Here is a 15,743-nt window from a genome sequence, read left to right as displayed (position 1 = left end):
ATACAATAGATCCTAAAGATACTTAAACTTAATTCAATAGGATCTCACAAGGATATGGCAGGAAATTGCCATATCTGTTGCATGGAGCCATTGAAGATGTCTCATGATTAATTTTTATAAATGGAGAGACAACTGACTACCAAAGATTCGATCTTCTAAAATGCTAGTTTGGCTTCTTATCCTTTAGATATAGAATTCCATATGCACAGCTCCTGTTGATATCAGTGGGAGTTTGGCAAATGGAAGAATTGCAGGAGCAGGACCTTAATCTTTTCGGCCAAAAAAAAAAAAAAAAAAAAAGCCACGATCGCGATCTGTGGCGGCAATTCGGCGGGAGGTCCTTCGCTCCGAGCGGGAGTGAGGGACCGTCCACCAAATTGCCGCTGAATAGCTGGACGTGCCGCCCCTCTCCAGAGTGGCCGCCCCAAGCACCTGCTTGGTAAGCTGGTGCCTGGAGCCGGCCCTGCATTTGCCACACACAGTTAGCGCTCAGTGCTTAGGCAGTGCAGTATTGGGTGGTACAGAAAAACTTGACACTGTTCATATGCGAATCTTCAGTCTGATTAAGTTTTCAAATGTGAAGGATATTATCTCATATTGGTTGAGAAAATGTACACAAAATCTAAAAAGGAAAACAATGTTTGAAATAAATAAGATATTTCAAAATATGACAATTTATTCTTTGAGTGGGATTTTCAAACGGGACTCAGTGATTTAGTAGCACAAGTCCCATTGACTTTTACTATGTATTCAGTAACCTGTGGTATGTTTCTATGTTATAATTGATCTAGTCTTTTCAAATATAATTCCATTCTATCTTTGTCAGGTTTTTAATATCAGTTTTATTTCATATATACATTTTTGTTAATGCACTAACATTGTCTTCTAATACTGCTACTCTTTTGCAATCTCCCTTTCCATCCCTTTTGATGATTTATTTTGAAATTAGATTTTCATTACAATGTATACTTCACAATAGAGGATTTATATTTTAAATTTATCCCAATGTCCCAATGAAACCAAAATAAGAAGATGTAAACAGAAATGTTGTGGGTACATGTAATTATTGTAATGTTCACTAGAATCACTAAATCACTCCCAATTGCTATTTTCCTTAAAAAAAAAAAAAAAAAAATTAAAAATTCAATAAATAGTTGTACTTTCTAGTAGCCCCAATGTAATTGGATCCAGAGGACCTCATTTTAAAGCCTGCCCCAAATCCAAGCATGGCAGTCTGACCTGAGAATGTCAAGTCGTTTTGAAACTGACCCTACCCAAACTTGCCACTCCCCCCCAAACTTGGGTCAGCACTACTGCCTCGTTCTTGTGGCTCATCCTGGTAGGGCCCCAAGCCTGTGATCCATCTCTGACTGCCTCCTCTCTGTAGGGTCAGTGCAGCAGTGGTTGTATGCTCCGTTCCTGCCAGCCACTGTCACTGCCCCTCTGCACTGTGTGCACCGCAGAGTGAGAGGTGCTGTCACTCCTTGGCATACTCATTTTGCAGCGCATACAGCATAGCAAGGTGATGTCAGCCAGCAGGAGTGGGGGCATGCCAACTCTGCACCAACACCACAGGATAAAAGGTGTTCAGAGGTTACTCGACCTGAGAGGGTTAGGTTGTTTTCATACCTGACCTGAACCTGACACTTGTAGTCAGGTCCAGTTACTTTGGGGTCAGGTTGCAGGGCTCTAACCGGATTAACACTAGCACAATAATGAGTCAATCTAAATGATGTTGTATGTCTGTATTTTGGAATCAAATCAATAACTATCAAATAAAACCCTCCTATGCTGAGCTATGTTTATCTTTGATTTTTATTCATATAATTGAGTCAAAAGGAAATTTTGGGATGCAATTTACAAAGAAGCATCTTCTGATTTTCACTGCATGCTCATACTTTGTATAACCAGCTATTGGGTAAGGGTAGGTTTTATTATGAAAATATAGTAAAATCTTATTTTCTCTTTCGCTCTTATGGCTTAATTTAAAAAAAACTACCTTTTTGTGTTTTCATTCTCAAATTTTCATGTACAATTATTTTCATGTGCAGATAATAAAATTTGAACATGAAAATGTCATTTGTTTTTGTAAATCAGGCAGTTCAATGTCTGATCTATTTCATGTGTGCAAATAAGTGATTGTTGTGCTACTTTATAGACTGAGTTGACCTTAACTTGACCATAATGAGAATAGGGCTATAGTCACACAGGCTTTGCCTAGACTAGGTTATAAAGGTGTGGTTTTAGGACATGTTAGCTAAGGTGTTTCTACTAACATCTTCCAAAATTCTAGCATAGACTTGGTGCTATGTACTTTAACACACAAGCTGGTCGAGTTGAAGCCTTGGCTACAGGTAGGGTTGCCAACCCTCCAGGATTGTCCTGGAGTCTCCAGGAATTAAAGATTAATCTTTAATTAAAGATTATGTCATGTGATGAAACCTCTAGGAATATGCCCAACCAAAATCAGCAACCCTAGGTACAGGAAAAACAAATATATGCCCAGTAGCCTTTATTGCCAGGGCTCAGACTGCCATCTACCTCTGGAGTATATGAGATGGCTTTGTTTTTCCAGCTGCTGCTGTTTCTCGGTGATGTAAATGTACTGGGTCTCCTCCCTTTCCATTGCCTGCTTTTTCCTCTTTATTTCCTTTCCAAAATTCTATATGCGAAATCCTGCCCCATTGAAATCAGGTGGGAGTTCTACCATTGACTTTATCAGTATCAGGGTTCCACCCTAGATATGTCAAACCTCCAGGTGTTTTCAGTTATCCCCCTCCTTAATGCCATCCCTTCAAATGCTGCACGTACTTTAAGAACTGGTGGCAAGTGGGATAACATTTCTAGTTGGAGATGTGTTGTATGATTTGTCAAAGGATTTTCCGCCTCTTGAGTGGTGACACCTTCCATTGTATGGTGCCTCCATCCCTTCAAATATTACTAACACAGTCCAGTGTTGTTCAGTTATTCTACAAATAAACAGAATGGGTTTGAAAATCGCTTCACTGTTTCTGTCTTGTCTTCCTGGCTTATGAATTCAGGCATTTTTTGTTCAAACTTCAGCCTTGCAAGGTCAGTTTAACCACTAGAAAATAAAGTGGGTTGTTTTTTCTCTGCTTTATTCCTCTCAAGAGTGATATGACAGAAAACAATTCAGTCGTCTAGGCTGATTACAGTTTGAGTAGAAATGAAGCATAGATCCTGACTTTCATTAATTTAATTAGGTAGCAAAAAAATTGTGTCAAGATTTTTCTTAGCTGTTTTTATTGGAGCTGTCACTTTCAGTATAAAACATTTGCAACTTTTATTAACAAGATTCTGAATGTAAAGAAACTGCCCTGTTTTGTGACAAGTTAGAGTGAATCTGCCTTTTCCACTTTTGCCTTGGTCCTTTTAGCTTTTGACAGCTTTTCTAACAAGCATTTAAAATTGTTTGAACAAATGAAGCTCTGTGGTATGGAAATCCTGGAAGTGGGAAGATCTCTCTCTCTCTCTCTCTCTCTCTCTCTGCATTTCAATATTCCCCATCCTTGTGGTGTCTGAACTCATAACTAAGGGAGGAAGATGAAGAATGGAGGAATAGAGAAGAGCATGGAGAAGGGAGAAAGAGAGAATGAAAGGAAAGATGGAGAATATTTGTTTTTAAATCAAGAGGAAGGAGAATATAAAGAGAAAAACAAATGTTTTAGGGGGGGGGGAAAGTGAATTGTGGGGAGATAGGGTCATAGAATGAGTTTGAGAGTTCCAGCATAGCACTTCCTAGCTTTTGCAAAGCCTCAAACAAGAGATCCTCTCCTTGAAATGTAAGAGAGATTTCAGTCCCATTGGTGAATAGGGTCATGAAATACATTGTTTCCACATTTGACTATCTTGATTCCCTTCAGAATGCCCCTACTTCACAGACCTCATAGATTCAATATTTTCATTAATTATTTGGATAGTGGAGTGGAGAGTGTGCTTATTAAATATGTGGATGATGCCAAGATGGGAGAGGTTGCAAGCACTTTGGAGAACAGGGTTGAAATTTGAAATGACCATCATGTTCTATCATGTTCCTAAATAAATAATTCCAATACTGTAGTTAATTACAGCTACTGTTAAAAATGTTGTGCCTTATTTGTAGTCTGAATTTGCATAGCTTCAGCTTCCAACCGTTGAAATTCAGGCTATGTCAATCCATTCTCCAGTGTTCCAAATGGGTGACGGCAAATTATATCTTTTTGGTCACTAAAGCTTATGCCCAAATACATTTGTGAGTCTCTAAGGTGCCACAAGGACTCCTCATTGTTTTTGCTGATACAGACTGATGTGGCTACCACTCTGAAACCTGTCACCAACTACATGGTAGATGCCCCCAAGATAACTCACTTGTCTTCTAGGCATCAACAATAGCTTGAAGTTGCTGTCATCTAAGTGACCAAGTAATACGGTGACCAGATAACACTTTTACATGTCCCTGGTTTCTAGGTAATAGATATTTTTCCAGTGTGCCTACAACACTCCTAGTCTTTTAGTAATGGGCTCCTTTTGAGCACAGACTGGCAAGGCAAGGTTAAAAAAAATCACATTCACTATAGATTGTTTCCTCAGTCCCACATTGAACCCAGGCAGACGGAAGTGAAAGGTCTGAGCATAAAGCTTCAGTACCACTTGGCCTGTTAACATACTATTTTATATTTATTTTGCTTATTTCTGTGTGGCAGCTTTTGGGTTTTTTTGTCTTTGCAAGGATCCCTTTCAGGACTGTTTGAGTCATTATTTTAAGATTGTAGTGAAACATGCCAATAAAAATCATTTGTTGAAGACCAGCTGCAATAATTAATAGTATTCTAAAAATAAATCCAGTGAGTGTCAAAAAATAAAAAATGTACATGAGTCATAACGGTTGGAAGATTGGGACAGAGATGGAACAAGCACCTGCAACAGGCGTGTCTGAAGAGCTACGTTATTTACAACCAAATAAATGGGCTTGCAGCTATGTTTTTGCGAAGCAGCAGTGATGTCCACTGGGCATTTACGCTAAAGGGTGTTCTTTCCCGAATGGCTATCCCAAGTAATATATTCACTGTTTATTCACTTGTAATTAAAAATAGCAGACAAAGGCTCTTTCTGTCCTATTCTGTTCAGACCTATTTGACCAGAATTTTGCAAAATGTGCCTCTATTGATACTAAATTCTAACAGATAAGTTGACAATATTTGGTTATCCTTACTCTGTTAACAATCATCTTTATCATGAAATATCATTGATAGCTTTCTGTATTTAAATATGAAGAGGCAATCTGAACACATTTTCTATTTCTGTTTCAGGAAAGCAGTTTAAATGTACAGTGTGTGACTACACTGCAGCCCAAAAGCCACAGCTCCTACGTCACATGGAACAACATGTCTCTTTCAAGGTAAGAGTGCAAGTAAGCCATGATTAATTAATACTCATGTAGCAATAAAGGGGTCTTCAGACTGCACAACAACTTTCAAGAGGGATGTTCTTATTTCTAGTGATATAACATATGATATTTTTATGTTTCTAATGTTAGAAGGGGGATTTTGACTTTGGCATTTAAATATTAAGCAACATTACTTGAAGAATACACTCCAAACTGTGCAACAACATGATGGAATCATTTTGTTTATGGAAATTTATATTTAATTTCTTTTTTTTAAAGTATGTATTTTTCACTGCAAAATAAACATGACTATTTAAATCTGTATGTTACAATTTCCTAGTAAAGTAAGAAGTGATCTTCCATAGATTATTGTTCACTGCCCCCTTTAACTTTCTTTGAAAGATGGCCACCTTATTTACAGTAGATGAGTTCATTTGTTTTCAAAGGACATTAGGGACATTGAAATCTAAAACATATCTGTCTGTCTAAAGTGTGTCTCAGAAGGAAGCTTGTTAATGTATCTGTGAAGCACTTAGATTGGAGATCAGTTTATATTAATAAAATGTAGCAATACCTTATTTATTCCTAAATATTACAGTGACTCTCAGTGTGGTAGAATATAATGTCATGAATATAGAGGATACTATATTCAGAGAATGAAAAATGGCATTTGCTTTCATTTTCAACAAAATCCAAAATTTTATCTTTAAAGAAAATGTTCAGTATAGTTTAGCACTTTTATCCTGACAATGAGTAAACCTCTAAGCCATTCTATAAAGATGTTATGCTTTTTTTTTTTTTTTTTTTTGCAATTCATCAGCTTTCAGTACCTAATGACTTATTTTGCTTCTTTAAAGTATCATTTATATTTTATCATTTATATCAACATTAAGCTTGCTGCCTGTCTAAAGCAGAAATTAAGACAGTCCCTGGCCCAGAATTTAAATTCTAGAAGACAGACATAGAAAGAGAAAATTAACAGAAACATCCAGAGGAAGGCATCATTTTATATATATATTTATAATAATTTCATTCCTTTTGCATTATATTTGTATTTCCAGCATTTTTTATGTAGGATGGGAATTCAACACTTTCATTTTCTGATAGATTTAATTTTATGATAGACACAAAACTGACAAGTTGATTGTTTCTAATAAAATGCAAAACTGCTGCAAGATGCTAAATAAGTCTGTGACGGGTTGGAACACAAAAACCCCCTTGGGAACTGCCAACTGATGTGCCAAGACTACTTCTGCCCCTGCTTTCCATGCCCTCCCAGCTTGGGACTTCAGTGCCCAGCCTGGTTTGAGCCAGACCCACTAGCCTGCTGCAAATCCAGACCCAGGGCATGAACCACATGCCCCAAAGCTGCAGGCTTAAACTGAAAGCAGCTTAAGAGGTGTTCCTGCCTTTAACACTCAGATGCCCAACTCCCAATGGGGTCCAAACCCCAAATAAATCCGTTTTTACCTTGTATAAAGCTTATACAGGATAAACTCATAAATTGTTTGCCCTCTATAACACTGATAGAGAGATATGCACAGCTGTTTGCCCCCCTCCCCCCAGGTATTAATACATATTCTGGGTTAATAAGTAAAAATTGATTTTATTAAATACAGAAAGAAGGATTTAAGTGGTTCCAAGTAGTAACAGACAGAACAAAGCGAATTACCAAGCAAAATAAAATAGAACACACAAGTCTATGTCTAATACAGTAAGAAAACTGAATACAGATAAAAACATCACCCAGTAAGCTTCCTTTTACAGACTAGTCTCCTGCTAGTCTGGGTCCAGCAATCACTCACACCCCCTGTAGTTATTGTCCCTTGTTCCAGTTTCTTCTGGTAGCCTCTCCACCCCCCAAGGATATCTCTTTAGCCAGATGAAGACAAAATGGAGGCGTCTCCCACGGGCTTAAATAGACTCCCTCTTGTGGGTGGAGACCCCCCCCCCCTTCTCCTATGCAAAGTCCAGCTCCAAGATGGAGTTTTGGAGTCACATGGGCAAGTCACATGTCCATGCATGACTCAGTTTTTACAAACAGCAGCCATTGCTTACATGCTACCTTGCACGTCTTCAGGTGGACTTCTTATGTGGATTGGAGCCTTACAAGATTCATTGTCCTTTAAGTGTTTCTTGATTGGGCACTTAATTTGCACATTCCTTTCTCAAGAAGCTGACCAAATGCTCTACTAAGGCTACTTAGAAATCAAGCAAGTATACAGCCAATATTCATAATGTCAAGTACAAAAATGATACATGCATACAAATAGGAGGAATGTATTCAGTAGCTCATCACCTTTAAAGAGATATGTTACATGGCATATGTAGCATAAAACATATTCCAGTTATGTCATATATATACATTCATAAACATATTTCCATAAAGCCTTATGGGGTGCAACGTCACAAGTGTGAAAACATTTGTAACAAGTTCTTTTTTGTTTGTAAATGTTTCTTTGACAAAACTGGTAGGAGATTGAGATAGAAGCTTGAATTCTGGTTTCATTGTTTAAAAATAAATATTTTATTTTGGGACAAAAATATTTAAAATGCAGTACTTACAATATAGCTTTGTCCTGGTAGACCGCAAGATAGAATGTAAATTATCATGGCCTGCCACCCTACTGTCAGCCTGCCTTGCAATTGGAATATCCAATGAATTGTTAAGAGATTAGTTTGTCAGCGATCCTTACAAAATAAAGTGTGTTAGTGAGTGCACTCCTGCCTGTGGGATCATTGCATGTGCATAAAACTCAAGTGAAGATATACAGTCATGTGGTCTGTCTGTTTAATTCTAATCTATTCTATTTCTAAATCAAAGTGGTATCTAAGCATTTTGAGATGGTAGTTGAGCCAGGAAATGGTGGTGAATGGCAAATGGTTTTTGTAATTTTGACATTAAAGAATTTACAAAAAAGTGTGCAGGAATCTGGGATGATCAAAGTTTGATCTCTGTTAGTGAGTTAATCCTTGTTTCCTTTAGCTTGCTGCCTAATTGACATAATGGAGTTCTGCAGAATATATAGCAGATAGTTTCTGGTTCTGGGCAATTCCAAGTAAAGCCCTCTTGTTACAAGTAGATCCGTTTTGAAAGGAATTCCAGGGTTCCTGCAGCTCAGCCTGGTATGGCGAAACAAAACAGTCTAGTCAGCATGAACTTATCTGTGCTAATATGATATTTCTAATATGTGCATCACCATATCATCTAGACAGTAGTCTTGGACTGTTTTGCTTAGGGCTCATATCTTTTTTAAAATTATAGAATAACAGACTATTTTCACTGACGTCTAGAGGAAACCTTTTTCACTTCACAGGAGATACTGTGTGCATCCAGTTGCAGAGCCGTAGTCAGTTTATTCTGTTGTTTGTGTGGATTTTTCACACAGCAAATGGAGAGCAAAAAGCAGTAGAAAAACGTGACTGTAAAACTCAAACAATTAGCAAAGGGCTTGGGTGCAAATGTGCCAGAAAGTACTTTTAACTCACGTTTGGCTATATTAGATTTTATGTTGATGGTGACCCTTTAAGCAGTCAATCCATGTGTGTCACCATGATTGTCTCAAAACGGTTCTGTGAACTTATTCAATCTCTTATAACAGGCAAGTCAGATTTACCCAATTGATTAGACTTATTTTGCATAGGTTTACTAATCCGCTGTCATACAGATATTGGACTCTGGTGAACAGTCAGGCTCTCAGATGCGCACACAATACTGATTCTTAAAGATCAAGATTTCTTTGTCTTTTGTCACAATCAGCAGAATTCATCTTATTCCAGCTATACTGCAGCCTTCTGTCTATCTCTGGTCCTTTCTATGGTAGGGAAATAATAAATTTCCCATCATGGCTCTCACCAGCTCAGCCCTCTCAGAGCTTGCAGTGTTGGGAGCCATAGCATAGTAGGGCTTCTGGTGTTACAACGTTACAAAACCTCGCCTAAAGCACATAGACTGACATTGTGTTCAGAAACTCCTGCAGCAAACAGCAGCCCTTCTTTCTATATTTGGGCTCCTAATGTTGCTAACACTGGTGAAGCTGTGAACAGATATTGACAACGGGAGGACGTTTTTAGAAAAATTCCCTACTGTAGATAGGGCTTCTCTGTGTGTGTCTTTCTTCCTTGCACTCCTACCCCTTCAGAAACGCAGCTTTTCATATTCCCTACTGAGTTGAATACTGTAATTTATTATAATTAATTGCTTATCAAGTTTCAGAAGATATCACATTCTATCCATACTATTGGTTACCCTTAGACAAGTGTGGAGTAATTGACCCAAATTTAAAGAGGTGGTTGTTTACTCTGAATACCTTTGACAGGCTAATTAACATAATTAGCACAGCAAATACACAATTGAAATCATTAACTGCAGAGGGCAGACTGTTCAGAGAGCTCTTTTTAATTACCTGGAGAAATACAGGTGAAAGTTCTGCTCTTTGTGTGCCACTATGTTACAGATCAAATAGATCTGATCCACTGCTGATTAGTATGTAATGACAAATTAACTTTTTGAAGCTTATATCAGTTGGAGAATGACTTTAATTTGCCTTATTTTCAAAATAACATGAAATATTCATGGTGGAGCTGGTAATGATGTCCATTAGAAGACCCTCTTGAGCATAAATATATTTCAATGTTTTAAGCACTATTTAAAATTTTTAAATGTTGGCGCAAAGTTCAGGCAGTGTGCTAAATCAGCTGGATTCCCCATATATTTTTTACTCTGCCTCTCCATAGAAAGGGAGGATGCATTTAGAAATTGTTTGCCTTTGTTTAAATTTTTTTTTTTTTTAAAAACGAGGTGTACAGTACAGTTTTAGTATTTCTGTTTACTTACAAGGTTTACTGACATTTCTCCACCTGTTTTGTAAATGCATATGTATGATGGTAGTTTGTTACTGGCATCCTTCTACCCTTCACATATATTGTCTTTGTGAATATGTCAGGTTAATATTTAATATTAAGCACCATGGTGCGCACAGATGAAATAATGGGTCTAATTTTCAAAATTGTGTGTTTAATGTTTGGCACATAAATAGAGATTTGGATGCCTAAATAAAAATTTTAGCTGCTTAACTTTAGGGTACTATAATTGAAAGTTGGGATAAATAACACTTCTGTAGAGTCTTTCTTTTGTGGCTCTTTAATGGGGTTTACAAACCTTCACTATGGCCGAGATAGTGGAAAGCCTGGAGCAGTGCGGGGCCAGGAAAGCTCCGCCCCATAGTCACTGCTGAGCATACTCCTGGGAAAAGGAGCTGTATAAAGAGAGCTCAAAAATCCAGGCAGTGAGGCGGACAGAAGCCATTTCCTGGAGGACACTGTTCTGCAGTAGTAGAAGAAGAAGGTCTTACCAAGAAGGTCCAGCTGTGACCTTTCTTCCTATTTTTTGCTATCACCCCAGAGGTAGGGAGTACCATGTGCAGGGCCACCAGAGGGCCACCTGCATCCATTCTGAGACTCTAGGGTTTGAGTAAAGGACTATAACAGAACAGCAGCCATGCACCACACTGCGGCATCCAGTGTGGTAGGAAGTGTCCCAATGGCATGTGAGCAGGAGGTGGGTTGAACATAGGCCTTGCCACGCTATCACACTTTCAAGGTCTCCCTATCCACCCCAGATTCCTCTATGATTGTCCCTTGGATGGGCAGAAATTGGGGGTTACTGACTAGGAGTTTGACCCAGCTGAACCCCATTCAGGACACATTGACCTAAAATAGATCCTGGAGCAGTAGGCCTGCTGACCAAACAGTCCCTGCTACAGGCTCTGAAAACACATGGCAAGAATTAAGCCTCACAACATATCTCTGGTGTAGGTAAAAGCACAGCAGCTCTACGCTATAGTTAAGGATGGGAAGAGAAGAACACTTCATCCAATTGGAAGTGCAGGGGTACTGCAGGTAGAAAAATGTATTTATCCAGTGAATTTGCTAGAAAACTGGGCCTAATGCTCTTTCTCTTGCATAAAGCACTATGGGAATACAGTACTTCTATACTCCTCTGTCATTAGACCTCAAAGCACTTTGCAAACATTAATTAGTTTAGCCTCACAAAACCACTTTACAGATGGGAAAACAAGACACGGAGGGCCAGATCCTGAGCCCCACTGAGGCCTAATGTACATTTAAAAGTGTTGCTAGCATAGTTTACCAGGAAAACCCTCCTAGTACAGATACAGTTTACGCTGGCAAAAAAGCACTTTCTTGCCAGTACTTTTTTATGCCTGTTAAGCAAGCAAAATAGTCTATATTGGCAAAAGAGCTTCTGTGCTGATATAACTGTGTCTACGCTAGGGCTTTTGCCAGTATAGAATTGTTGGAAAGAATTGATCCCCTAATAGCCATTTCTATACCGGCAAAAATTTCCTGTAGACCTTGGCATAAAGCTGTTTTGCACCAGGGGTGCTGGAACTATGGGTGCTGGGGGTGCAGCAGCACCCCCTGACTTGATGTGGTTTCCATCAGATACAAGGCTTACAGTTTTGTTCAATGGCTTTCAGCACTCCCATTATAAAAATGATTCCAACACCACTGTTTGCACTACTCTGGAAGCTTTGAACCTGTCTCATCTGCTTAGTTGAGGATTCAGCTGATCTGCAGGAATCTCCCTGTGAATTAGAACTGCCATAGCGGCTCATACATCGCCCACTATCCAGACATGAACAGACATGAGCTGTAAAGCATTACAAGACCGAGTACATTAAATTTACACTCAAGAAATATGCCATTAAATTTTCAGAGCATTCATTTCACTGCTATATAGTTTAATTATTCTAAAAATGCCTACTTTCTTAATGCTTTCAACCTGCTCTACAATGCACTTGTAATTTTATAGACATTACCAAAACAAAACCCCAAAAACTTATTTATACATAAAAGTAATATTTATTTACTGACCTGTACTCAGTTACTCCTGTCCTCCCTTCCCCTTTCAAATCAAGATTATATATTGCCTACAGCAGTGAGAGACCCTGATCCTACTCAAGGTGTTAAGCAGTATATTTGAGAGCATGCCTTTGCCTGATCAGACCTGTAATTACCAATTGTGGAAAATAATTACTTAAAAACACAGAGTAGGTGTTTGTACTTGTGAAATAGTGTTGTGAGGATACATAGTTTATAGTAAGCGATTAAAAAAGCAACAAATTTTCTGTAAGAATTAGCTAAAACATACCTGTGTGTTGGTTTGAAAGGTCAGCTCCTGGAATAAATGAGACAGATATATGCCCTAACCAGTGTGAACCCTCTCGAATTTTGGGGAAGTTTGAGTCTGAATACTGCAGCTTGGACCCATCTATACAGAAAGCAGATGTGTATGACCAATTGTAACTCTCCTTTTTTTTGCTAGCCTTTCCGTTGTGCACACTGCCATTATTCCTGCAATATATCTGGCTCCCTGAAGAGGCATTACAACAGGAAGCATCCCAATGAAGAGTATGTTAATGTTGGTACTGGTGAACTTGCTGCAGAAGCCCTTATCCAACAAGGTAAATATCCAGTTAAAAGCAGCACATCTGTCTGTTTATTTTCACCGTTGAAGCAAAGTTGATTTGAAGGTGAACATTGAGGAGTGAGTTGCACAGTTTAATTACATGTGTGAAAAAGTATTTCCTTTTCTAGGTTCTGAAATGGCAACATTATGATTTCATTCACTGTTCCCTTATTCCAGGGATTGGCAACGTTTGGCACGTGGCTCGCCAGGGTAAGCCCCCTGGTGGGCCGGGCCAGGCTGATTTGTTTACCTGCTGCATCCACAGGTTTGGCCGATTGCAGCTCCCACTGGCCGCGGTTCACCGCTGCAGGCCAATGGGGGGTGCTGGGAGCCGCGGCCAGCACATCCCTTGTCCCGCAGCCCCCATTGGCCTAGAGCAGTGAACCGCAGCCAGTGGGAGCCACGATCGGCCGAACCTGCGGACGTGGTCGGTAAACAAACCAACCCAGCCCCCCAGGGGTCTTACCCTGGTGGGCCGCATGCCAAAAGTTATGAGACAGGGTGAACAGAAGTTCTCAATCTGTCTTCTCTACAGCATTCATTATCTTATATACTTTTACGAGGTCCCCTCTTATTCATCTCCTGTCTAAGGTAAACAATCCCATCTTTTCAGTCTCTTTTCAAGTGAGTAATCAGCTGATAAATTTTCATGATAGTTTTGAAAGATTGAGCTAATCCTGAGATGAGAACTGAGTGGCTGAATGGCACCAAATTAATCTCCCAATAAACAAGTCAAGTCAAGAAAGGTAAACAAGTGCAGATCTGTTGTAAATGGAAAGGGCTTTGGCCTCACACTTAAGAACAATTATTCAAAGCACTGAATGGGGTTTTTAACCATTCAACTCCAATTGATTTAGGGGGAGATTTTCAAAGACACAAATTGGAGTTAGGTTCCTATGGCCCATTCACTTTCAATCGGAGTTGAGTGCCTCACTGCCCTGTCTTTGAATATCTTTCCCTTTAATGGCCATTTCATTGCTAAAGCCCTGTACGCTGCTCTGAAACTGTTGGGGTTATTACTTCTCCCTCTTGCCTATGCAGCAGGGGGTAAAAATATGCTTGGTTTTCATTTGGAAATGGACTCTGCACTCTTGACTCTTGAACTGAAAATCTGTTCCACTCTCAGACAACTGTCTTGGTTTCCAGAGCGGAAATTAATTATCTTAGTTGGCCTAGATAGCCAACTAATATTGGTGAAAAGTAATTGCCCTAGCTTCTTGCTTACCGCTGCAGTCGATTTGCATTATGTAAGCTGCTATGGGATATCAAATAAACTGGAAATTGGAGAATGTAGGAAATGCTTGACATTCAAGATTAACCCTCAGAACCAAAGCAACAATCAAGGGAAGAGAGAAGTGTGTTTATACATATATATCCGTAGCATGAAATAATTCTGTTCATTGCAGATTTTTCTAAATCTAAAAGCTTTCATTCATTCAGTTCACTTCTTACATCCTTTTTATAAACAGTGAACAGTGCTGCTAGTTCCTGTTGTCTGATTATTTACATTTGATAGCCACCATGTTGTTAATTATTTATTTAGAAACCATAATTCTTTCTTTGCAGAGTAGCCATACCCAGATGCTGCTAAAGCAGATAGGTACAAGTCTACTATATCCCAAGAGAGGTTTTGCTATTGTACACTTGGCAGATAGACCAAAGCGAACAATCTGATTGTGCAATCAGATAGCTTGTTGAGTATGAAGTGTATTTAGAGATTCAGGAAGCACAAAGCTCGTACAGTTCTGGTTCCTGGAGGGGAATAAAAGGGAAACTCAATTAAATATTATGTTGCATTGTGTTGAAAGTGCTGAGCTGTTTGATAGAGTCACATTTCTTATTTTATTTTTGATCATTTCTGAGGTTTTTGGTTTTTTCCATTTTGAATGGAACATACAAAACTTTTTTTTAAATAAGTGCCTTCTGGAAACTTTAGAATTTCCCTTTTTGTTACAGAATAGATACCAGAATAATGCCAAAATATTAGATAATGAATAAAATATAATTCTCCCAAGCATGTCATTATTTCTAAAAAGCATTTCCAAATTATTCTTTTTACAAACCATCCTTGTCCATCAGAAAGGCTAAACCACCTTTAAATAACACTGAAATTGTGACACAAGGAAAAACATTCAGAATTAAAAGTTGAGACTCCATCTTTTAACTTGTATAAATACCTTAATTGAAAATGTTATTTTCATGTAGACTATTAAACGCTTCCCAAAGCCTTCTGAAAGTGCACATACAGTACAAGAGGTGCAACGTTAATCATTCAAGGAATTACACAGCCAAGTGACACACAGCAGTATTTTATTTTTAGACTGCTATTAGAAATTTATAGCAGCAGTCAATGGCAGAAAAGCAGATACTTTCATACACTCAACTTTATAGAATTACATAACTTATAACAAAATTGATTTTTTAAAATGTTTAACAATGGAAAATTAATATTCTAACAGTATGTCCAGCCAGCATAAGGCTCAAAAATATCTTGTGATACACTCTACACACTGTTTTTAATGTGTGTGTGTTTTTTTTTTTTTAATTGCTTTTGGAACCTTGGTCACTTGCCTGGTTAGGTAATCGAACAGGAAAGCATGATATGGAGATAATCTCCAGATCTTGGGAGTCAGGAGGCATGGATTCTGTCCCCAGTTCTGCCTCAGACTTTCTTTGTGACCCAGGACAAATCACTTATCCTTTCTTTGTCTAAACTACAGATGACCCGCTTCCCCTCTCTTCACCCTGTTTCCCTCATATCTATAGTCTGTCTTGTTCATGTGGCTTATAGACTTTATAGGACAGGGACTTTCTATTTCTGTGTTTGTAGAGCATCGTGCAATCACAGCTGGGGCCTGTTGGTGC

The 15,743-nt window shown here is 38.7% G+C and overlaps 1 protein-coding gene across 1 annotated transcript in view; it reads left to right on the top strand.

Moving 5' to 3' along the window:
* Window positions 1-15,743, top strand: part of ZFAT (zinc finger and AT-hook domain containing) — a 147,030-nt gene that overhangs the window by 90,463 nt on the left and 40,824 nt on the right. The window contains exons 11-12 of the mRNA XM_034763661.1: window positions 5,310-5,398; window positions 12,735-12,873. Coding sequence (XP_034619552.1) covers window positions 5,310-5,398; window positions 12,735-12,873 — 228 coding nt within the window. The remainder of the gene's footprint in view (window positions 1-5,309; window positions 5,399-12,734; window positions 12,874-15,743) is intronic.

Source organism: Trachemys scripta, chromosome 2, assembly GCF_013100865.1.
Source record: "Trachemys scripta elegans isolate TJP31775 chromosome 2, CAS_Tse_1.0, whole genome shotgun sequence".
Lineage (NCBI taxonomy): Eukaryota > Metazoa > Chordata > Testudines > Emydidae > Trachemys > Trachemys scripta.
Note: the sequence above shows the minus strand (reverse complement) of the source record. Positions and strands in the feature narration are given on the sequence as shown.